Source organism: Dromaius novaehollandiae, chromosome 27 (genome assembly GCF_036370855.1).
Source record: "Dromaius novaehollandiae isolate bDroNov1 chromosome 27, bDroNov1.hap1, whole genome shotgun sequence".
Taxonomy (NCBI): Eukaryota; Metazoa; Chordata; class Aves; order Casuariiformes; family Dromaiidae; genus Dromaius; species Dromaius novaehollandiae.
In genome coordinates, this window is record NC_088124.1 from 3,033,977 (window position 1) to 3,059,260 (window position 25,284).

The window sequence follows — 25,284 nt, forward strand, 5'->3', positions numbered from 1 at the left end:
CAAAGCGGAAGAAACACTGATTTTTATTGGGAAGGTAGTTTCAATTACAAGCCTGCATTGAGATTTTTCTAAACCGATGACTACAGCAACAGGAAGCGTGGTGCCACCATCGATTTTCAGCTAGAAATCATTAGGAGCGCTTTGCAGAACGTGCGCTGCACCGAGTGCTTCTGTAATCAGGGAAACTGAAACAATGCAGCCTGCTAATGAAAAGCCACAGGAGCGTGTCCCTCGGCATCTCTCTTTTCCCCAGAGGACGCGAAAATACTCATCAAGTGCTGCAAACTTCTCGGCTCACCGAGAAGACAACACGTGCTTTTCCTCTGCCTGTGTTGCATCCTTGCCTCCATCTGTTTAACAGCATAAAACACTGCAGCAGCACAGAAGCGCAGGAAGCTACGCTCCACTTCGCTGCTTTTTTTTGCCACTTTTTTCTCGGCTCTGCTTTCTCCCCTGACGCGCCTTCCCTCCGGCAGCGCCCCAGCCTCCAGGCGATGTTTGCCTCCTTCCTCCAGCCCTCGCCCTGCGCAGCCCTTTGGGAAAGGCTCTGCCAGGGCTGCCCGGCCGCAACCTCATTCGAACCCCTTCCAGGGAGGCAGGCAAAGGCCTTCTGCAGGAGACTGAGGAGGAGAAAGGCTCAGGAAGGACTAGGAGGCTCCTTCCAAACTCTTGGTGCCTTATTCTATAGAGGTATCTTATTCTATAGAGGCAGCAGCAGAGGTGACTCCACTGCGTCCTCCATTCCTGCGTGTGCCCCGACCACCCAACGCCTGCTTTGTCCGCAGGACGAGCTCTCTGGAGCTGTGATCCCAGCTGCACAGACGTTACCTCCCGTGTGACAATTTATGTGCTCGGTTCCCGTCCCCACGTGGCATCTGCTGGTTCAGTCATCCGGCTCGCTGGGAGTGTGGCTGCCTGTCTCATTACAGGGACTCACCTCTTCCAGCACAGTGCTCCAATTTTTACCAGCTTCCTGTGGTTTCACATATTGATCTCAAAGCCTTTTTGCTCATTTTTAAGGCACTTCGCCATCTGTGGCTTGTTATATCTGGCTGGGTTTTTGTTACTGCATGAGTCTGGTCAGCCACTGATACTAAAATCAGCAGATTTAGTCTGTCCGAGACAGAGTGATAACAATCATTGAGATATTTCACTTGCCCTGAACCAGGTGCTTACACCTACATTTTCCTGTCTTAAAACAAACAGCTTGATTTGAAAAATGCAGGTACTCAGCACCTCTGAAAAATCAGGCTGCTAGTTTAGGTCTAAATATGGAATAAACCTAACGTTTTGAAAATGTTACCCTGGAGATTTTTGGTGAATCTCTTCTGCAGCAGTGGAGCTGGCTGCTCAGTCGACTTGTGTTTTAAAGTCAAAGGCTCTCTCTAATTTGCTGCAGATTTTGACTATTAAATTGGTTCTTCACCTGCCTCGGTAATTCTGTGGTGATGTGACCCTGGGTGAAGGATGTTGTACCAGTCGTCACGTAAGTGAGGCGTTCGGATGTCATGCTTTTGGGCCAGGAAAATGTAGGCTGGCTTCCTAATTTAGACTTTTTTTGACTGCTGCATATTTAAATCCCCCAATTTACATGCAACATAATAATCATCCCTGCACGCTCCCGTATACCACAGATTTTGTTAGATCTTCCTTCTCTGCCACAGCACTCACCACGGGCCCCAGCCTGTCTGCACACACTCACCAGGTTCTCTTGTTGTCAAAGAAGAGGACAAGGAAGAGCTTCTCGCCTGCCTCCGTCTGCCTCTGCTCCCCCAACTTCAACACGTCCATGGGTGGGACGGGGATGGGCACTCCGTTGTGGAGCAGACCCTCACGCGGCATCTTGGGATCGATTATCTAGTGACACAGGGAAAGGATATTTAAGCACAAAACCCTTCAGGAACATCAGAGAACGCAAAGTTTTTCCCCTCCATGCAGTTTCCACAAGCCAGACAATTAAGAGCACTCAGGACGGGTGAGGAAAATGGCCCACTCCATCTCGGAGGCTCTTTTTAAAGAGTTTTCTCGCCCTCAAGGAAAGGAAGCGAGTAAGTCAAATAGCCAAGTACCTGATCTTGAATGGGAAAGGACATAAACACATGGTTCTGCATGAACGGAGATCCATTTCTGCTAACTGGTAACTGTGTACAAACCCAGCATTTCTTGTTCAGAAGAGGATTTCCCTCCCTCAGTCCAAACTCATACCATAAATGCAACACCACTGCTGTACTCAGCAGACAATGTGATTTCACAACAGCTTCAGTCTGGTGTGATTCGATTGACGTCAGTGGCACTGCTCAGATTAACACTGCTACTAGATCAGAATCAGGCCCAATATTTTGAGAGCGTTGACAAGCACCGCCAACTTTCCCAGACTAAGGGAATGCAGATCGCAGTCATTTTGGGCAGAGGTAGTGACAGAGGCATCAATTCTCCTCTTATGAAGCAGAAATGTCAAAGCGTCCAACATTTGCGCTACCAGGTCACAGGAGGAGAATGAAACAGCAGAAAGCGGATACAATACTAGGTTTAGTCTTCTCTGCCTCCTGACCTTGGCTCCTACTGGCTTGAAGCAGCAGCTTGGCTTTGACACTGGCTGGCTGTAGGAATTTATTAGGATGCTTCACCACCACAACAGATAGTCCAAAACCAAGACATTGTTTGTAACAATCTCACTGCTTAAAACCATGCTGAAGCACGATGTAGCTTCGGCTGCGGCCACGTGGGACTCTCAAAATGCTTCGGCTGGCCAGCAGGGACGGCGGATCAGTAAGGGCGCTCTCCACTGGGCTCCCAGCTGGAGGACGAGCGTGGAGTCGGCTCGTTCCTCTCGCAGAGTCTGCCTTTTCTGACAGCATAAAATGCTGCTTGGCCGCGGCTGAGCAGAAACGCTGCATCAGCTTACGCCCGGTTTCCCAGCTCCGCTGCGTGGAGGTACAGACCTTTGTCATTTCCATGATGCCTATGCTTGCTTTTACGCCCTGCAGGTTTTCGGCAGACACAAGCACTGTCTGTCCCAGTGATCCCAACCGTAAAGGTACTTAAGGGGATGGCTGCAGCCATGCAGAAATTACATGGAGCAGAGATGGCAGGAAGAGCCACTTCTCAAGGCATGCATTTAAAAGTAGCAGAAACAACAGAGTCAGACTGCCTCATATCCTTACTTATATACATATTTCAGCAACCTCTCTCTGTTGATAACTTAACAAGCGCCTAAAAGCCTGCAGTGCTAATGGCACTTCCTCACAATAGCTGCATGTAATGTCTTACTTCGGAACTGAGCATGGTGCTCTTTGAAGCCAAATTTATGGATTTCATAGCAGCAGTCAAAAATCCAGAGAGGGAAAAGTATTATGGGGATATTGTTCAAAGGACTAGGTGCAAAAAACATGCATATATTCTCATACGCTAATGAAACATACGATTATTGCAAGGGGGTATATATATCACAAGGCCAGCTGGGCAGCTACATATGCAATTGTAGTCACTATACAGGAATATGGATAGGCAGTTAGGCACCAGTGGCATCTGGTTCCTGCCTTCACAAAATTTAGCTCTTCTCACGCCAACAGTACCAATAACTTTCCCCATACCTACAGAGCAAACAGGAGAGGAGAGGAAAGATTTCCAATCCCTGGCACCAAGGGATCAATGTTTTATGAATCCTCTCCAATGCTCTGAAACAATGAGCACAGGCAAAATTACCTGTGCAAAGGCAAAAATAGGTACTGCATGCTTTTGGGAGGTTTTCCTTTCTGTCTCTGGCTATATTGCACGCTAGCACTCCGTTCGGGGCTACCTGCGTTGCTGCTGCCGACTGCGAGAGCACTTACCAAGGCAGGATAGGAGGGATAGCCGCGGCACTTGGCCCACACGAGCTCCAAGGGCTCCAGCTCAGCCTGGCTCTCAAAGGACATCAGGAGAGTCCTGCCTAAGGGGACACAAGGAGACATGGCTTAGGAGGGTCTGAGCACCAGCAAGGGGGTGGTAACAACCCAGACACGACAGCCTGTACAGTCTCAGGAGCAATCAGCCAAGTCAGATGAACTAAAGCTGTAGTTAAAAATATACCGACAATATTTGTGTTTTTATCTTTTAACCTTTTTGCTTCTGCAGCAAGCACAAAGCTGGAATTTCACTTTGTTCAGAACAAACCTGCATTCACCCAGCTTTTTGTCCCATAAAAACATATGTTTAATCACTAATGTGTGCACATATGTGTAATTCCAGACCACTCCTCCTAATTAAGATCTAGAGCAAAATGAAAAGCCACTTATTGTTTATAACTATATGCATTATACTTGGCATCCACACCTGCAGGTGACAAGATAAGCATCGCATATGCAGTCAGTTTATGATAAAATTTAGTGTGTAATGGGATCTATCCTGGCCAGGATGAAAGTCCAGCCTTTTTTATACTTTGCCAGTAGAGTCATGTTCTATATTAAGATAAAGTCACAGTCTCCTAATTCATGGGCCCAGCGTCAAAGCCAATGCAGGCATGTAGCATTAGGATGAATTCTTTAATATGGAAATATTCATCAAATTCAGTTCTGGGGTGAATGGCTGCTACATCACTGAAATCAGCCAGGTTTTGCAAGTGCTGCGTTTGGTCCATTAGGCTCCACCAAGCCAAATCCATCCTCAATGGAACTGATGAAGCTGTATCTGAATTAATTTGGACCATTGTTCACAGAGTTCCTTTTATTCCTCCTAAATACAAATATCCAGACTATTCTGATGACACATACTTTGGGGCCATTTGATCCCTGCAGGAAATGGCCGGTTCTCACTGACAGAAATCTATTAGCTACCATTTTTTTCAAATCTAAGTTAAAAGTGTTGCAAAAGGTTCATTCAAGACATGAATAGTTATTCATGTCTGCTAGCTCCTGGCCCTGGAAAAGGAGGAATCCCCATTAACATGAATTTTACAGCAGCAGTGCAAGAGAAGCTCTACTTGCGGGGAACGGTCAACACACTGACTTTACTGAAAGTCAGACTGAATCTAGGAAATGCAGAGGACAGCCCAAATGAGAGCACTGCCAAGAAATATCGGATGCATCTCTTCACTGCTTCATTCCAAATTTCTTTTTCCGTTAATGAAATGGTGTTAAAGCACACAGAACCCTGCCCCTGCTCCTAATTGCCCCTGGAAGCGGCCCCTCTCGGTAAGCTTATCTCTGGAGCAGACTGCTGAGCACACAGGGTCCCGGATAATCATGGTTCCCAGGGCGACAGGAGCTGGAGTTCGGGAGCTGTACGGAAGGCAACAGGCGTACCAGGGAGTCAATGCTGAATTCTGATTTCAGCAACAGCAGCGTAAACCTGCAATAACTCTATCAATAACACGCTGTAACCAAGGCGAGAATGTGGTCACACGAGTGCAGCAGGTGTATTGCCTTGGGTAGTATTAGGAGAGTGTGACTTAATTATACTGAAGCGTAACTGGCTGACAAAGACGACTTTGTTACAAAGACCTTGAAAGCAATGATAGTAATACGAGAGGGAACAGCTATGAAGTTATCTCCAGAGAGACCCCTCTTATAATTATGATTTACTGTTTGTATTGCAGTGTCATTTAAGAGAACTAGTTCCAAACCCATCCAAGAAGAAAACAGGCACCTTCAGGGCACAGGCAACCAGTAAAAGTGAAAGGAGAAACCTTTTATGCAATAACCTAACTTTGTAATGAAGCAGGTGATAGCGCACGGGCAGCTCAGCAGCCTGATCTTGCAATCATGGGAGCTCATGCAAGACAGCAGCACTGGGAGCTGCTTCCCCCGGGTCAGACGGGATGTCAGCCCCGCGGTAGCGTGGGACCAAAGCGGGGTGCTCCCCGAAGGGAAGCCTTCCTCACCTGAGCCGCTGTAGTCGGAGTCGCCATTCACACCTTCCAAGAAGGGCACCCGTGAGAGAGCTGGCTTCCCTCGACTTCGCTTGGGGGGCATCAAACCACTGTTAGAAAGAAATGGAAAAGGAGGGCATTAGGAGAAAACACGTTATCCTAGAAAACACAGCCAAGTAAATGGGTTCCCCAGCTCTGTTTCAAATGCCAGAAGATTACTGGACTGATGCATCCTTGACACGAAAAAAGCACTGAATACTTGAGCACAACATTATCAACACGTCTGTTCTGGTGTAAGTACACTGGACATCATCCTGCTTTTTCCAGGAGCAACGAAGTGGGTCTAATGAAAACCTAGCTAGAAACACGAGGGAAAAAACATCAAAGAATTCATGCCGAAGAGCTGATGCAGCGATGTTTGGAGCTGGCATGAGCTCACCCAGCTATGTATAGACTTCAAAAGCCAATAGAGCAGCCCTCTAACATGATTCTAATACATCACCAATTAGGCTCTATCAGCCTCAGTCCCGAACATCCTTTTATTTCACTACTGTAACCACTCCAGAAAACAGACCATCTCCATCTCAAGCAATGATATTTTTTGACTTGCTAATACCTAGTGGTAATTTTTTTTTTTTTTTTTACACCATAATACTTTTCTAATAACTGGCTCACTTGGAGTGAATTTGGTGCTGAGAAAGAAAGAGTAGAGAAAAAGCAGTAAACAGAACTGTTCCTAAATAGAATAATTGCATAAAAGTTATCCATGAGACATCAGCTCGTTTTTAATTCCTTGTTTTGTGGGTGTCACATAGCTCCAATGTAATTTTTGCTATGTGAATTGCTTGCAATTACTATAATAAGCACTTGCATGCCACTTTTCATCTTCAAAGTACTTTACAAACATCAACTAACAAATCCCCATGCTCCCCCTGAGTTCAGATTTGTCTCCTCTTACAGATACAGAAACTGAGGCAACCTTGGCCCTTTGCATGGTCAGGCAAGGACAGACGCAACGGAGACCTCGAGCGACATCAGGAAAGGAGATGACAAAATACCCCTACTGAAACAGTAATCAAATCTCAGCTACAACTGCAAAGTTATACACGTCTTTTGACAGCTAACATTCAGGATCACTCTGCACAGCAGAGCAGAGTTCTCATTTAGAAAATGCTCCTGAGATCCAGCCCTGCCACAGCATAATTTGTTACAAAGCGATTAGTCTTCAACTGCAGCCTCAGTCCTGAGGAAGGGTGCACATGGGGAACCTTAGGCTTTTAAGTACCCAAATAACATTGCAAGCTTGAGGTCTTACAGGACTCAATGAGCATATCCATCGGAAGGAAAAACAACTGAATGTATTTCCCTAGTGATGGGCTGTCACCACCAGGACCATAAAAGACAAGTGGAAAGACAGTGACATGTTCAAGGCACTGAAGACATTAGCAACAACCTCAACCAAGAAAGTTTTGCTTCTGCCTCTCCTGGATGATGTTAGGCATCAAGGTCATATATTCTCAGCCTCCATTCACAACACGCAAATACACGATATCGGCATCACACCGTTATGATACAGGTTTTAGAGTGCAATGGAAGGGCGAGGGAATGACTGCCTCAGAACAGGGTGGAAAAGCTGACAAACTGAGTCAACGTTAGGAGGGCTGGACAGCTAGATAAAACCAGAAAACGGATATGGTTCCTGTGCATCCTACTGCATCTGACCAAAGGGAAGGCAGATGTTTAAGTCTACGCAGTCCTGCCTAAGCTACTCAGTTCTGCTTTTAAACCTCTGAAAGGAAGAAAGCAGCAATTCAGTAGCTGGTAGAAGCTCAACTTCGCCTGTGGTGCCAGGCTGGACATTTGAGAGAATGTATGTTTCTAGCTTTGGCTCTCAGGACCCGTAACAAGGTATGCATCAGCAGTGGACGCATGTGTGTGTTGAGAGACGGAAAAGTAATACATAACTATTTGTTTGAAAGATCAAGCACTGCTTCGGGACCAACAGCTTAAGAGGAAAGGATGGAACCCGAGAAGCTTTTTGTCTTTAGAGTCAACACACAAAATGAGTAACAGTCTGAGCTGGGCTTTAAGCAATGAGGTTGAATTACAGAGACAGGCGAATTAATCCAGAGGGCAAGGTGTGCTGGGGAATGGTTTGGCACGGGGAGCCTACCTGCAGGCTTCAAGCACCAGCCCGGTGCCCAGGCCAGAGCTGCACTCGGAGTCCGAGCCGCTTTCCGTGTGCTTCCCAAAGCCGTTGGTCACTCCTGCCGTGGAGAAAAACAGAGGCCTTTACTCACCCCTTCTGCACAGGCTGCAGGACGCACGTAAGCACCCGGGATGTGCTGCTCTGCCTGGGCAAAGCGCAGTCCACGTGGAGGGAGACCTACAGGGAGACGGGGGATCATCTCCGAGCTCAGACGAGATCCCAAACCAACCCACTGCAGGACAGGCCAGGATGCACAAGGAATGATCCCCAAGGCCATTCCCATGCCTAGTGCATCCCTGAGGCCAAGCACCAACCCAGTGCCGCACACAGAGGACCACAACGGGTTCCTGGGTTGGCAAATTTCTGGCAGCCGTAAAAGCTCGTCATCCCTAAGGGTGAATTTATTTCTATTACAGCCACTATTATTTCTCCAGCCGTCAATATGGAACAGCCAGAAAGAGCACATTTTGGGAAACACCTCCTTCTAACACCCCCGATCACCCTGACCTGCTGCAGTGCTAACACAAATTTGGGATACCAGACACTCCCTTCAGTTAGGAGAAATCAATTGTGTTGGGAATTGTGGAAGGAGCTGAATCACCAAAGCAGCGCTGCAACTCATAGGAAAAAACATCAGTGCCTCTTCAGCAGGGGAAAAAATATCCCTGCCTAGCTGTCAGGGATTTTCCAGCACTCTGCCTTTATTTTTCCTTTCTTAATTTCAACATTTCACTCTTAGCTTTATCCATTATGGACAACTTCTCCCTCCTTTAATTACTGGCAGATGATGACTGAGAGTCCTTCAACCAGCAGCCCCTGGAGAAGCTCTTTGTGTTTCCTTTAACCTGCCCTGGTAAGTCAATGCCAGCGTTCGAGTGCTTTCCTCCCACTCTCCAGTTTGTTAACGACCTCCTGACAGCCACATAACTTTAAGATATTATTTGAGGTATGGGCTAAGTCAAGCCTTACACATGGGAACTTATCCCATGCTTGTTAACATACAATTAAAAAGCAATCACACTGCCATCACTCGAATGTTCCCTCTCACCTTGTGTCTTTCTAAATTTGATCTCAGCTGCTTAGTCTTGCTTGTAATTCCGATCTGAAAAGGAATCTGCTCTGCACTCCCCCTAATTTTATCTGAACCCCAGAACTGAGGCTGTGGTTGGACTTACTAGGAATGTTTAACCAGGCGCAGCTCACCTTACACAGGTTTTGTGTCGCTGGTACGCTGCAGCCATCGCAGGCTCAAGAGAAAGTTCACTCCCTCGCAAGCCAGCGGCACCCCGGCACGCTGCAGGAGGGCAACGGCCGCCTCGCCTGGGCACCCTGACGTACCAACAGCCTCTTTTAGAGGCCGAGCACAGTTCAGTCATCTCCAACCTGGCTATCAACACCTTTGCCTGCAAAAACCTGCAAATTATCTCTTACAGAAGCAGCCCCGCTGGCTGGCGAAGGGAAGGGTTGCTTGCAACGCAGCCCGGGTTTCATCTTGCCACCTTTAAATGTCTAAAACGTAGGTGTCTAGAGCTGAACTCGTCATCACAAACTCCATTTATAGCCAGTGGAGGAAATCATTTCAATTCATTTCTACTTCATTCAAGCATCAATTCATTACGGACATGTTTCTTCTGCCCTATTTTAGAAACCTGCAGAGGAGACGAAGCTTTCCTTAGGCCCCTCCGGCTATAGCAACTAGGTCTCCTCCAAGCACAATGGGAGTTTCAGGCGAGTAGTTCAGATGCAGACGTCTTTACTTGGCCTCGTGATTTCCACCCCCACAGCCCTACCCAGCAGTTTCCCAAGATATAGAAAGAAAAAGGCTGAGAAATCCCACCTCTCTGGCCCGCCCGCCTGGGTGATTTCTCGCTGTCGCTCTCGCTGCAGCTCCTGCTCCGTGGCCGTTTCCGACCGTGTCGCTCGGCCTCCGGGCGGGAGGGAGAAAGCTGCCCGCTCTGACCGTGCTCCTCCCCATTCTCCAGGGAGCACTCCAGGCTTCTCTGCAGCTTCACCCCGTTCTTGGCTTTTTTGAAAAGGACGGATGTCCGGCGGCCCACGCCGCTGAAGGGGGGGCTGGTGGGGGCGTCCGGGGCCTGCAAGGCCAGTCCGTTCAGGCCGTTGTCGCTGAGCAAGCGCTGGAAAACGTGGCTCTCCCGCTGCAGCGCCTTCTTGTCGAAGAGCTCCCTGTCCGCCACCACCCGCTTCGGCAGCGGGGCCAAGGACTTGCTCTCGCTGATGGGCTTGAGCGTTGGCGGGTCCTGCAGGGAGTCCAGCTCCGAGAGCGAGGGTGCGGGTCCCGTGGGCTCCAGCGTGGGAGGGTGCCGGGGCTTGGCATCATCTGCCGAAGGAAGAGAGAATCTGCTTGAACATTTTAGGAAGAGCGATTTCCAGAACTCTTCCCGACAGCCACCCTGGCTCTTCAGCAGGGCCACAGGCATGGGAAACAGCCGGTGCCGACTGTCAGGAACAGGCAGGCTGCTGAAAATAACCTTTTTCCCTCACACTAGAACTGGCTTCTGTCGCTGCAATCTGCAGTTGCTCTCTGTATGCTTCGTAGCAGCGCAGGGAGAAGTAACTCATGAGAAGGCTCATCTGTCCTTATAACCTGTCCTCTCCAGCCCTTTGGAGAAAACCCCTTAAGTGCAAGAGGATGCAGGCTCTATGCTTTAGCTTCTCCTCTTCCTCTACCTCTTGGAAAAGTGGCGAGAACCAGGACCGCAGGTTCAATTTCCTTTGGACAAGGGACAGCCATCGCCCCTGGCATCCTCCAGCCTGAGACATGCTAGAATTAGGACTGGAGGTGACAGTGGCATATAACCCCACTTGATCCCACCTGGGAAAGAGCCACCGTCCCCAAGAACAAGCACTAATGCCCCACTCTTCCTTGGGGGAAGGCAGTTTGCAGGGAGAGACGGTATCATGTATTAAATCATCTGATACAGCTGGAAACAAGATTTAAGCTTTCAGGCTAAGCATCCCTGCAGCACGTATGAGTGCAAAGGAGAGATGCAGCCACCGAGCAGGCCTGGCCACCCCTGCCTGCCGAGGCCACAGCACGACTCGCAGCCTCCCCCTAAAATCCTCCCACAACCTCTCACCTTTCTCCCCTTCCTCGTCTCCTTCCCTTGATGTTTTATCCGGCCCGTCTTCCCGCGACACAGGCTCGCCGTTGGGCATGGTCTTGTTCTGCTGCTGGGCCAGCTTTTGCCGAAGGGAGTTGATCTCCCGTCTCAGGAGGCGGATGCGTCGTGTCCGGGCGCCGCTGGACCGCATGGTGCTCACCATGTCTAGCTTCTCCAGCAGCTCCTTCAGCTGCGCCTCCAAGGAGAGGTGGGCCCGGTTCTCAGGCAGGAGAACGTTATCCACTGCATCAAAAGAGATTGCGACAGTGACTGCTGACGCCTTCCAGGCAGGGCCAACGGGAAGGAGCAAGGCTTCTCGGAGGAGGGAATTCCACTCTCGCCATCTGCGACCACAGCCATGCCCATTCCCCACGACGCTATTCATGAAGCAATTGCTTTAGTTAGAGGATTGAGGAATTGTTAACCTTAGAGCTCGGATGTCCCTTCGCTGGGCAGAGAGCAGCTGTGATTTAACGTGCACCCCGCACGATCCAGCTCTCAGTAGAAACCGGTTCCATGGCACATGAAGCTACTAAGTCAGACTGTGAACTGGGGTGGCCAAAAAATAACACATATGCCATTCTGCCGGCTCTGCTGAAGGATCAGCAACCACCGGAGCAGGGCAGACAGCTGAGGGCTGTGCTATCGTACACCACCACAAATTTCATGAGAAACTGTCCATCTGTGTCTGAGAGGGCTGCAATGTTTAGGGAACAGACCACAGACTGCGAGCTCTGCGTGCTGGATGGCAGCAGCTTTCTGTATTAAGTTTAGCAAAGTTATTGAACACTGCTGCCAGCAAACGCTTTGGAGCTGCATCTCAAGGCGGCTGTGGGAACCAAAGCGGTCTTGATGTGCAGGGAAGGTCTCACTGAGATGGACTGTGTGGGTCCCAGCCCCTCAACCCCGCAACATCCCTCCCAGCTCCAGTTCTCCATCTAACTCAGTTCCTTTGTACTTTGCCCATTTGTTGCCTACCCTGAAAGGTTTTGCATCTCTTGTGCAATCCTAGAAGAGGGGTGTTAGTTAGTTTTCCCATTCAGTTCTTCTTGGTTGTTTGCCACAGTTGTAACCAAGGGAAATATAAAAATTGAGAAGGAAAACACAGTCTTACCCCAGCCCCTGAACAATACAGAGTTGGCTCTATAACAAACCACCACAAGTACATGCTAATTATCACTTTGATTTACAATGAAATATATGATCTCTCCTCAGAGCAAAAAGTCCTAGATCCACCCTTCTAAATCAGGCAGACAAGGAAACCACTGCAGGTCAATTATCCAAGTATAAGGCAACCAGCATCAATTCACCTTCGCATTGTTCTTTAAAATACAAAGCTTATATTACAGCCATGGCACAAAACAAACAGCAAATGCTTGATCTTGTGATAAAAGCACTGGAATAGGGACATAAGAGAACAGGATTCAATATCCAGTTCTGCCAGTAATTCCCTCTAATCTGGGCTTAATCTTTCTTTGCCTCCATTTCTCACTCTACAGCAGGGATTAAAAATACTTCTCTGACTCCAAGGGGCATGGTGAGAATACACAATTTAGAGGAGTCGTCTCTGGTCATCTTTTCACACATCAACACCCACAAACTGCAGCAGCGTTTTAGCAGCTTTCACTTGCATTTAGACACCTAACCGGAGGCTGGATTTTCCTTGAGAGCACAGCAGCCGCCCCCTCCCAGTGCGATAGGCACAGCACTCGCAAGGCTCTTCCAAGAGCTGGGATCTTCTGAAAGCTGCATCTAGCTCTGAGCACTGGGCTCACCTGAAATCCTGCTCTTTGAAGCTATAAAGGAGTTACATATTTGCTTTGATAAGTAGATGGACAGGAAAAGTCTTATATGTTGAATGATGGCTATGATTTTCAGGCAGGCTGAATAACATGGTCAAAACAAAGAACACAGTCACGATCTGTCATTTCCTATCCTGAAAATAAAGGTTAATAAACACTCACCATCCTCCCAAGAAAAGCGGTAAAAGTCCTCGGTTTTGGGTGACTCGGGCAGGTGAATCCCCACATCAGTGTCAAAGCCGATGTTTTCAGCCTGCCGCCGTGCATGACGCAATATCGCCCCTCCGAGGTCTCTGAGCCGGACAGCTGCTCGGTGGAAAATCGTGTCTTTAGCATTATACCTCATGCAGTTGGTAACTATAAGGTTAAAGTCTTCCTCAAACTCATCCAATGTTCGGTACAGGTGGGACTCCAGCTTCCGCCTCATGGTGGAAAAATCCATTGGGTTGGAAATGAATTCCAGGTAATCTGGAACCTAAACATATAAAACCTGTACAATTACAAAAACCATTTACTAGCCAACTAGAGCGCATCCATCATAAGCACTCTTAATGCCCTGTCCACCTGCAAGGGCAGTGCCAGCAGTTGTTTTCTGTGTCACCCAGTCAAGCCAGACACATCCTGCCTTGGCAAAACATTACTTGTCTGAGACGTGCTGAAGCTTCCAGAAAACAAAACCCTGTTTTGGCCTGGAAGGACACCCACATTGTGAGTCCTCTTTGAGATACTCTTTAGTCCACCAGCAGCTTGGGACAAGGTGGTTTGTGCTTCCACAGGTACGACAGCATATGAACTTCTGCCCAGCCATACCTCCTCTCCAGCCCATCAGACACCTCTAGGAAAGAGACTTGCCTCGTTCAGGTTAACGGGCTCGGCAAAGATCTGGGCAGCATCCTTCTCCTGCAGCAGGTCCAGCGTTGTGCGCAGAAGTACATTGAAAGGGGTCAGCTGTAGCTCCATAGCAGCCTGCTGAACCTTGACCTGGGAACAGGGAAACAGCTATGAACACAGTTATCGAGAACAACACATGCAAGTGGTATCTCCCCCCAGTTTCTCCTGAATCATCACACCAGCTCTATTCAGTGATGGAAAACTTAGGTCATCATATCACTGCTCTGGTAAAGTCATTGCTGAAGAATTTCTGGTTAGGAGCTTGTCCCCTCCCTGTGCAGGATGTACATCAACAGACAGCGGTCTAATTGCAGAGTTTAAACCTTCTATATGAGGAACGCTTATTTATCCAGTCTCACAGAGCCAAAACAAGATGAAAAGCCATAAAATTAAAAGAGAATACAACTAAAAACGAAAACAAGAAGAAGCTTTTCATGCCTGGCAAATTATCCTGCCTCAAGATATTACTACGCCAATTAGCAATGGTATAAAAAAAGTTAAAAATAAGTAGGCATTTATATGAACAACCACAGGCATAATTACACTAGATAGCACAAACAAATTTTAAGATATAAGCTTTCGCACTTCAAAGCAGAAGCCATATAACAATATAACAATAGTGGTTAGAAGTTTCTTACACCCTTTACAAAGTACCTAATACTGTCTGATATCAAGCAAACAAGGTATAGCACTGGTGTGATCTACTACACTGAAACTACTCCATGGAGAATGGAATAGAGATATTTATTTCTCCTTTAACATCTTAATTTCTTTGATCTTATAATCCCTCGCTATGTCATTAAATTAACCACTTCAGTAGCAAAGGAAAGCAAGTCTATTTACACAAAAGCAAATTATATTTGGTGCGCTCAGCGACAAGACAACATCAGTAAGAGCCAGAAAACTGATGCAAAAAGCCCTTTAAATCAACAGCATGACCACACTATTCCCCCAAAACACAAAAGAGTCTGAACAAAGACTGACAGCTAGGGCTCCTCAGCATCCTCTTCTGCTCACCTAACAGCTGGGCTGGCGTACAGCTCCTGCTAGATATGTATTTCTGTGATGCCTCATCATTTTCTAAAGTACACTGGAGTTTCAACAAGCTTTTATGGATTTAGCCAACTGTGATATGGATATATCAAGATATCAAAAGCAAAAGAGAAACAAAGCCAAAGAGCGATTTCTTTTGATCCTGCTACCCAAAATATGTCTGTACAGCAAGCAGGACTGAGCCACTGTTGTAAAATGAGGGCCAGCTGATTTTAGTTGTCAATCAGTGCTGGCATAAAAAGAACCACAGAAAAAGCTGGGGGCCCTCTCTGGCCTCCAAAGAGCAGTATCTGGAAGGGCTGGGATGATGGATGACTCTGCTTTCCCTCGGCTGACTCCCCACAGACAGCCCACGTGCCCAGTGGCAGAGCGAGCGCTCGGGCAGTGCCTGAGGCCACACGTGTGGGCTTGCTGTGCGCAGGGTAAGTGAGGCTTTCACAACGCTGGCCTTGAAGATACGTGTGCCAGCTGGCACAGATGTGGCTGCTCTGTGCAGCCAGGTACGGCTAGGAAGGACCCTCAGCAGGCAAAGCTGGTAAGCATGGGAAACAACTTTAACTGGGGCAATGCTGAAGAACGGCATACAGATCAAAGAGGAAACTGGAAAATTTAGTAAGTGATCTCTGTCTTAAAGCTGTTTCTCCTCAAAAAGGTACTCGGAGGGCAAAACACAAGAGGTTTCAGCTTTAGAAATGAAGAGCAGAACTATGTTTTAGAACTCCCTCTGTGGTTACAAAACTCCTGAAATAAATCCTAAAAGGAGATCCAGTTTCTACTCTGCAAAACACCTGGTCTAGGCCCAGGACAGAAACAGAAGGGATGTTGTAGGTCAGGATTAAAATTCACAGATAGTTATGCAAATACATTTTGCAGCGCTTCATAGCCCAGCGTTGGTACTGAGGGCAGAGACTGAGCAGTGCAAGCAACAGCAGGTTGCACTGGCCAAGCTGCCGAGGGAGATACAGCTGCTCTGTGTGGCCAGAAGTCTAGGGAAAGTCTAGGACAAGTGCAGGAGGCTCAAGAAAAATTGCTGTGTTCTTCCTCTGCCTCCTGCAACACAGTGCTCACGTGGAAATGAAACCAAGTGTAGCAGCTTGATAACCAGACCTACCTACCTGCTCCCGTTTGAGTTTTTCCCTCTTACGGATCAGCTCAATGAGCAACCGTGCCCGCTCCAAGTCATGCCGCAGCTTTTGCCAGTACTTCAGTTCTTCCTTCACTGCACTGGTCTTCTCATCTTGCTCCTTCTGTAACACAACAGTGGGGTGAGATGAAAAACACAACTGGCTCCCTGTGTCTTCTCTTCTTTCTAGCTGTCCCCCATGTATTGCTCTTAGAGTCTTCCTACTCTCTACTTCTGTTTAGACTGTGTCCCCTCCCTCCTACAAAACTGGTTGCACTTAAGCTGTATAACAACAACATCAGCGTTTTCGGATGTTATCTGTGATGTTAGGCCTAAACCACACTGCAGCCATGCTCTGGGAACACAGTTCGGTGGTGCTCACTTACACTCTCACTGCTTTTATATCAACGTTCATTACAGTGGCTGGAAATTCTTTTTGCTAGTTACTGCGTGTAGAAGAGACAGCCCAAGGACTGTACAATAAAAAGGCAAGGCAGCAAAAGCATGTGAGAAAAGAGTTATCTTCTCCGTAATGAATAGGAAATCGAGCCATAGAAAGAGATTTGCTGAAACACAAAGGAACAGCCAATGCTGGGAGATGAGCTCACACCTTCCGAGCCACGGTTCGGTGGCTTCACAACATGAACATCCTTTCTCTCCTGCATCTGTAGCTTTTCAAATGGTTTTGAGGTTCTAGCTGAAGTGAATATACTTTCTCATGATTGCCAATAGAGGACAGATGCTACACAAAGTCTTGATGGTTTATATGACGTTTGTTTTTATGAACTTATTTATGGTAATTTCCCAACTTAACACACCAAGGAAATTCTGCATTTCCCCAAGCTCCAGACTGAGGAGAGGGAAATATTTTTTTTATTAATCAACCAGAGGAGTCTTCATGCAAACCCAAAAGCCCACAAATTCCTCTGACAACAGCAAAAATACACGTGAACAACATGCACAATACCTACTAAAAGGCTGTTACGGGGTAGAGACTGCTACTGCCAACTGCAGTGCTGCTCAGCACCACTGATTGACTCTGGATGCCAGCTCAGAAGAGGAAGCAAAGTCTAGAGCTGAAGCTTATGTATAAACGTACATATGACTGTGCATGGGAGGGTCAGAAATCCAAGCTGCAGGAAGAATGATCCAAACTGGAATTTAGCCAGGACTCCACAGCTAACACCCACTTTCTTGAGGAGGGGATCTTTAATCACTAGTGAGGAACGTGTTTTATGATTCATCTGAGAGATCAGTCCACCAAGGGCTCATCACACCCTTGTAAAATCCCAAGTGTCCTGACTCAAATGGAAAACTCCTACCTGCTGGCTCATCAACACCAATGCTGGTGGCATGATGGACATCACACTGATACACTAACCGGGCTCTCCGGGAATGCACATACCAAGAGGAGGCCAAGAGAGATTCAAAAAGAGCTATTCTTCTCCACTGTTAAGGCTCTTTTTTTAAGGAATTTACCCAATCCCAGTTCCTAACTAAAAGTCCAGACTCATTAGCTGGCTCCCTCCTGCAAGTGCACCAGGCAGGTCACCCTCTGCTCACTTCACCCTAATTCCCTTTCCCAGTATGCATCAAACACCCCCCCCCGGGGGTGGCATGCACCCCCCCGTCCTCCCGTGTGGGTCCGGCCGGGGCCAGGCCCGCGGCGCTACCTGCTCCGCGTTCCTCTGCGACTGGAGGTGCGAGTGCAGGCGCCGGATCAGGGGCACCCCGTTCCTCGCCTGGCGCTTCAGCAGCCAGTAGTTGTGGAGCCTCTGCATGAACTGGTTCTTCCTCTGCAGAGAGAGGCCGCTGCAGATTTTGTTCAGCCTAAAGGAAACAAGGAGGTGCCGTGGAGCAAAGCGCAAGGCGGCCGTTCTGCTGGGGACCCTGGTGGCACAGCCGGGTTCCCCGCTGCAGCTCTGCCGCGTGCAGCTCTGCAGAGCTGTGGCAATGCACACGCTGACCTATGTGTGCAACCGGCATTGGCCCAGAGCAACCTGGGGCTTCTTCATACGTGTCTGCCTTGCACAATACATCACTACTGCAGAGGTTCTTCCCAAACACCAGCCACAGCACGGTCAAAGTATCCCACTCAGCTCCAAGAGTTAACTTCCAAGAGTTAATTTCATTGCCAAGAATTTTATTGGGGGTCACTTAAGATTGATGTTATTAAGCTGGAGCCTGGCAAACTAACTTGACAGGAGACCAAGAAAAATATAGCATCTATTTTAACCTTTTCAAGCCGTTCATTAGATTACATATAGTGCCTTATCAGCAGTTTGCCAAGGCTTAGCTGTTAAAGCGCTGGTGACACATCACCGCACCTCCTAAAGTACCAAATGAAAATTCAGCACAACCTACTTCTGCATGAGACAGAGCTGGGAGAAAAAATACACAGCCAAATTCAAAGCTGCTTGCAACACTGCTGAGTTTGACGTGCTCTATAATAAGAGGAGGAGTTAGGAAACTCCAGAATGAGAAGATTAAAAACAATTTTAATAGCAGGATGACCCCTATTCACCTGCTAATTTGTAATGCCTGAAGTATTCTGAAAACACATTCACAGCCATCTATGTAAATTCAGATGATGGGTGTTTGCCTGCTAGGGACCACCAGGGACTGGGTTCTGCATTACACGGCAGCTCGAGAACACTCCTCAGCAAAGCAGGGAAACCACAGCGTGCCAGTGACACTCACGGGGAAGAACGCTGGTCAGGAATGATTACCAGGAATACATTTTGGACACAGTTATTGCTAGGTCTTGAGTTAAGACAGTGTTTCCAAGTGCCCAGCTGAAGACTGAGAGGGACTGAGTCCTCGAAACAGAACCTGCCTGGTGCAGCTGCCCAGCTCCTGCCGCGCTGCACCTACAGCACTCACCTGTAAGAAGGGATCTGTGCGACTGTCACCATGGGCGCGGACGAATGCCCATCAGTCACATCGCCGGGCTCCTTTTTGATCTTCTGCTTCAATTTCACTTTATTCTTTTTCAGGGACCCTTTGGGAGGGCCAGAATTGGCTTCCTCCTCTCTGTCCTCCTTCACAATGTCCTCCTCCCCCTCACTGGCAGCAGCTACAGACCCTTTTTTCACCATCCCAGGTGGGGAATGACTCTCACAATAGGCAGTTTTGCGCACTGTGAACGTCGTGCCGTTGATGCTGGTCTCTCGCATGGGTTCAATCTTCATGAAGAGACCAGCCCGCTGGGCACAGGTGACGTGGAAGGCAGTGTAACAGTTCACCTTGTGGCACTGGATAGCAGCTCCCATGCCCTTCTGCTTGCAGATGTAGCACGTGAGCTTCCAGCGCGCAGGGGGGATGTTAGTTATGCCTTCAATGGGCTCCAGAAACACAGTGTTTGCAAAGCAGACCTCTGGGATCCAGATGGCACAAACCACGTGAGCCCAGCGACCGTCGCTGGTCTGCTTGAAGGCTCCGCCTTTGTTCGGACAAAGGACGCAATCCACAGGGCGAGAAGGGGACTGTAAGCAGCAGCGGCAAAGCCACTGCCCTTCGGGGATATAGGGCACTCCGTAACACTCCTGGTGCACGGCCAAATTACAGATATCACAGAACAGGATGACGTTGCTGTTGTGACACTCATCGTCCATGCAAACGCAGCAGAAGGCGTCCTCATCAATCAGGGACTGCTGAGCTCCGTTGTTCCGGCTCTCGAGGTATGATTCCTTTTCCAGACGGTCCACCAGCAGCTCAAAAGTGTCAGCAGAAACTGTCCCATAGCCATCATCCCTTCTCTTCTCATTGACCATTTCTAGCCAAGCCAGATCCTCCTCATCCATGTCATACTCCACCTCTACATCGAGGTCCTCAGGAGGCTTCTCAATGTATCGATAGTAGGCAGCAGGGAGAGGAGGGGCATCCAGCTGGCTAAGGGAGTCCACTACACGGAAGTTGGGCTGGGGTAAGTGTAAAGATGCCCCTGGTGCATGTTTGGAGCACGACTCCTTCTTCTTGCCTTTAGAAGGTGTTTTCTTGGATTTGGAAGGGAAAAGGGGCTGCTCACTGTTTTCCTTGTTGCTGTTGCACTCTGTGATGTCCTGGGCGGTCAACTCATCCTCGGTGATGATTTTTAAGGGATCGTAGATGCTGATGCGATGAAGCCGCCCATCAATATCTACTTCCACTATCCGCTGGGCCTGAGCGTACGTGAGCGTCTCCCGGGCTGGGGAGCACTTGAGGCTGTAGGGCGAGGGCGAGCGTCTCCCCTCGAAGTTCTGCCGCAACCTCCTCCGAGGCTTCCTCATCGCTGCGGTCCAGAGACCCTGTAACGAAGCAAGTCAGACTGCAGCGTAAGCAGTGAGACAGGCAAAGGGGGGCAGCACAGATTCAAAAACTTACTCGGTGTCACGATATAGCAACATTTCTACTAAAGGCTCCATCAATCTCAGGCTTGCTGAAGCATCTGCACCTTCTTAGATACAAACAGGTACTGGATATATCACCCATTTCTCGCAGTGGATATCACAGCAATGCACAGCACCCTCCAACCTTCTCTATTTGCATGCCAGGAGATGCACGTACCCCCATACCGCCAGATGAGAAGAGCTGAAATGAGTTGTACAGCATCGTAGACTGAATTAAACGCTCCACCATGTCTCAGCAAACATTTCAGATTCCCAGAAAAATCAAATAACACTTACTGCACCTGCTTGCCCCATTCACATACTAAGTTCACATAGGCGAAAGAATTTTCCTCTGCGTTCTCTTGCCTGTGACTACTCTTTTTCATCCCCAATAGCACACGCAATGTGTTGCATGTTTTCCAGACCTAAAGGAAAGCACTGTTCCTGCCCTATGGCGAGCAAGTCCCAATTATTTTTTGTAGCTGAGCTCCGTGCAAAAAAACAACCGGTACTCCCTTAGCCCTGCTGCTCCCTCCGCTGCCTCTTCCTCCTTTCCCATGCCACCGATGCAAAAAAAACCCAAAGCAGTGGAGCTGTGGCTGCAATGAAACCTGTCCTCCAGCTTCGCTTTCTTACAGATGTAGCTGGGAATGAGCAGCAGGGATCCGGGTGGACTTACTAGCTCCGGCTCAGCATTAGCCCCCCCTGGAGCCACAACTGCGGGAACGCCGTGTCCGGGCATCCGAGCTGGGTCCGCGCACGGGGTCCACGGCGTAATTAGTGGGAAAGCAGCTGGACGGCTCCTGGACTGAACCGTGCTGCAAACGGCACAAGTGTGTTTGCACAGAGCCTTAACCGAACGCCCGAGCCAGCTCTGCCCTCGCAAAGAGCTCATCGGCAGCCCAGATAACCGCGAGTCGGCGGCCCGGCGTTAAGGAGGTGCTGATCAACGGGGAGCGAAGCAGGAGCCCGGAGCCGGCTAGACGAGCCGGGGGAGGAACGAAACACGGCAGCAGCGATGGCGAGGGAGGGAAACGGCAAGGAGGGAAAGCGGAGAGGAGGCCCGGTGAGTAATGCAAGAGAGAAGGGCAGCGTCCGGGACGGGAACACGCGTTATGGGAAAAGACGTGCTGAGGAAGAAACAGCCCAAGGAAACAGTGCAAGGGGAAAAAGAAAAGCGAAGGCAAAATCTCCCTGAGAAGATAAGCGAGCCCAGGGCTTATCTGCTGCTATGCAGAGGGCACGAGACGGGCCTGCCTCAGCGCCTCACCCACGTTCGGAGCGCTCCACACCTCCAGCCCTTTCCAGGGGACCTGCAGACACGGAAAACTGCTGCAGAAATGTAAATTGTGTTTAGCTGTTGCATTATTTCTGCTCTGTGATGGGCATAACCCTGAAAAACCTCAATCGTGTGAGTCAGAGCAAGCAGCACCTTACAGCACCAGGACCTACAAGTCCTGGGCTTATTCCAGAGAGGAGAAAATTAACTCCAGGAGTGACACTTTTCCCTCGAAAGTACCAGCTCTATGAAACACCACATTAAGCAATGACCAAAGCCGTATCCTCAGCAACAAACAGGATTTGGGAAAAGTTTCCGAGCTCCCCTTTGCATCCAGGGAAGTAAGTCACAGGTGCCGGTTTCCAGAAGCGTGCCCGTACCCACGGAGCCTGTGGGCACAATTCAATATCAGATGCAAAATACAGGGCAACAACTTCCACCTGCAAATAAAGACTGTGATTTTCCGTGTCTTTGTCTGAGAACGCTAATGAGCCACTTGCTCATCGGGTTGCAGAGCATCCGACTGCTCTCGTCCTGGCTGAGACGGCTTCAATCAGCAGGAAAAAGGAATTTTAAACTAAGGGTAGAATAAGCAAGGGTATGAGCCTGATCAGCAAATGAAAACACAACAAAATCCTGATGACAAACAACTCCCCTTAAAATTCAGGCTGATATAAGCAAAGAAGAGAAGTACAAAAAGACACTGGAGGAGGAGGTAATTAGTGTGAGCCGACCACAAGCATTATTAATACTGTGTTTGGGAAAAACAGTGTGATAGCTGATCACTGAGTGCTGAGAAACGGGCAAATTTCGGAGAAACAGAGCACTCCAGGAAAGGTTATTTCACCTGCTGACGGGAAAATCGATCGGAAAAACGAGGGTACCGCGTTCCTGTTGCTTTAGTGAAACAATCTCTACCCGTCTAGCAAAATTACTTCAAGTGAGCTTTCCACCGCAGCAACCAGCTGCCGTAAAACGACCCATTTGTAAAGCGTACAACTTAACGCTATGGAGAAGCATCCAAAGCAGTACGGAAGCTGCTGCCAGGGAGAGCCGAGCGCCCAGGAAAAGACGTGCCAGCAATTTCCAAGAGGCATCCGGCTGTCAGGAGAGTCACGGCTACTCACCTCCAAAACGCCTTGAAAGCGGCGGCCAGGCGAGCTCAGACCGAGCTGAGTGCCGCGACCTTGTCTGGAAAGAGAAGCTTCTAAGCAGCAATCTAGGAATTTTCTGATCTTCTTAGTGCACTTGAAAACACCTCCCAGCCAGGCATAAAAGCGAAACTCTGGGCAAACAGCACGCTGAAACGCTAATCGGACCCGGCTGCCGCAGGGTTAAACGCTGTTTGGGTCTTTCTGTCCCACCACAGCCAAAGGTTGCTGATGGCAAAGCAGAAAGCCCCGGTGTGCTCGCAGCTTTCCCAAACCTCCCCCAAGCCGCTTCTGCTGGGATTTGCACCCGGAGCAGGGGGGCAGGTTCCTAGAGAGCACAACCGAACTAATGACCCGGCTGTAATGTGCCCGGCCGCCGGAGCTGAACTCCGTTCCACCTGCGGGGCTGCCCGGGAACAGCTCGGTTCCCTCCAGCGGCAGCTTCACGCCTGCGGCCCACCAGCGCCCGGGGTCTGCGAAAGGCGACCAAGGAAAACAAGCCTGGAATTGGGAGAATTAAGCTAATTAAAAGGGGACCTGTGGCTCCACTGAAGAAACTGGCGGTATCCAGATACCGGGAAATACTGAAACGCCCTTGTTGTACAGGCAGCCTGGAGGAGTCGAGCACAAGCGGATGCGATAAGCGGAGCGCTAAACGCCGTCCGGATTTTCCCTCTGCAACACCGCGCTGGCCCTTTCCCAAGGGTCCGAACCACCTTGTCACCCCTCCAAAGGCCTCGTCCCCTTCACGCCCTGCTCCTTTCCGTCGCCGTCCTGCTTCCTCCCTCCCTGCCAGGAGCCCGCGTGGCCAGAGCCTGCCTCTCCCCAGGCACAAACTCCCGGCGCTCGCGGCTCTCCCTCAAGCTGCTCTGCAAGAGCCGGTGCAGCTCCGGGCAGCGGGGAACGGACGTCTCCGGAGCCCTGTAAAAAACCACATCCGCAAAAGGTGGCAATGGACGCCCCCGAAGCGGGACTGCCTGGAGCCATGGCCCATTTGGACGCCCCCACGCCCGCGCAGATCTTTATCAGCCCCACGATATTCTGTAGTCAAATCAAGTTACGGTATGTGCCACGAGTTGCGCCAGGCCTCAGGCACAGCGCTCCTCCCGGAGCGGGGAGGACGCGACGCGCCTGGGCAGGCAGCAAACGGGATGCTTTTTAAAACAAACTCTGGACTCAGCAACAGATGGTGCGTAGCACGAGTTGTGTCAGCCCTCAGCAGCAACACTACCTGCGAGGAAAGGCTGCATGTCACAAGTTGCGTCAGCCCTCAGCAGCAAGGCTGTGAGGGAAACTCTATGTGCCATGAGCTGCGTCAGCCCTCAGCAGCAAGGCTCTGAGGGAACCCCCCCATGCCACGAGCTGTGAGGCACCAGCTGGGAGCTCCTCTCAGGGGAGCAGCAGCGTGCAGCAAGGGCCACGGGATCCCGGCGGGGACCCCCCGAGGAGCCAGCGATCTGGGTCAACAGCAGGGACCAGGCCAAAAATAAAGGAGCGCCCGGGGGCGGAGAAGCCACCGCGGGTGCATGCGATGAGTTGTGCCCGCCCTCAGCACAGCGCGCTGCGCCGGCAGATCAGCCGGGCCGGCCGCCCCCCGGAGAGCGAAAAAAGTCCCCAAGGAGAGGGGGACCAAGCAAGGCAGAGCGAGAAAGAGCGCAGAGAGCGCCACGCTGCTACTGGCTATCCCCGCCGTCCATCTCGGCTCCATCACCAATAGCAAAGCAAGCCTCCTGCCGGTATAAAGGGGAGGGGAGCGCTCGGCCCCGCCTGGGCCAATAGCGCGGGAGAAGGTGGGCGGGGCCCCGAGGGCGGCCGTGGAGGGGGGGGCCAAGATGGCGGCAAGGGGGGGGCCCGGTTGACACGGTGCTGCCCGTTCCCCTTCCCCAGGCGCCCGCCGCCGCCGGCCGCTCCTCGGCGAAGGGCTGCGGGTCGTTCCCGCCGTGCGGGGGCCCTGCCTGTGCGCGGGAGGGGAGAGGAGGGACAGCAGGCACCGCACACCGGCCCCCCCGGCACCTTCCCTCCCGCCCGGTCACCTTCCCGCGACCCCGGAGCGGGGGTGTGCGAGGGAGGAGAGACCCCCTGAGGGAAGGGTGTCGCGGCCTCCCGCTTAGCGCTTTACCTGGCCGCCTCAGCGCCGCCGCCGCGGCGGGTCTCCACCGTTGCCACCGCCTCCTTTAGGGTTTTTTGGGGGGGTTGTTTTTTTTTTTTTTTAAAAAAAAAACCCTGTTCTAGCTTTCCGCCTCCCCCCCCCTCCCCTCCCCCTTAGGGCGGACGGGCTCACCCAGCCGGCGGCGGGAGGGGAGGGCACAAGATGTCGGCTCCGTCCGCTCCGGCTACCGCCGCCTCCTCAGCGCCGCCTCCTCATGCCGCTGCCGCCGCTGCTCCCGCCGCTGCCGCTCCGGCCCCGGTGCCGCTTCGCCCCCCACCACCCTTCTCTTC

General features: G+C 50.2%; 1 protein-coding gene across 5 annotated transcripts in view; it reads right to left on the reverse strand.

Moving 5' to 3' along the window:
- BRPF3 (bromodomain and PHD finger containing 3) overlaps positions 1 to 25,284 on the reverse strand; it is a 28,579-nt gene extending 3,295 nt beyond the window's left edge. Inside the window, exons 1-13 of one of the 5 annotated variants that reach the window (XM_064498174.1) lie at positions 21,095 to 24,133; positions 20,411 to 20,617; positions 18,932 to 20,334; positions 17,722 to 17,878; positions 16,041 to 16,172; positions 13,834 to 13,962; positions 13,144 to 13,456; positions 11,156 to 11,422; positions 9,895 to 10,395; positions 8,022 to 8,115; positions 5,861 to 5,958; positions 3,834 to 3,931; positions 1,703 to 1,857 (exon numbers count right to left, since the gene is read on the reverse strand). In XM_064498174.1, the coding sequence (XP_064354244.1) occupies positions 1,703 to 1,857; positions 3,834 to 3,931; positions 5,861 to 5,958; positions 8,022 to 8,115; positions 9,895 to 10,395; positions 11,156 to 11,422; positions 13,144 to 13,456; positions 13,834 to 13,962; positions 16,041 to 16,172; positions 17,722 to 17,878; positions 18,932 to 20,316 (3,329 nt within the window). In that variant the 5' untranslated portion in view covers positions 20,317 to 20,334; positions 20,411 to 20,617; positions 21,095 to 24,133. The other 4 variants (XM_064498172.1, XM_026111857.2, XM_064498171.1 and 1 more) reach the window with 4 other exon arrangements.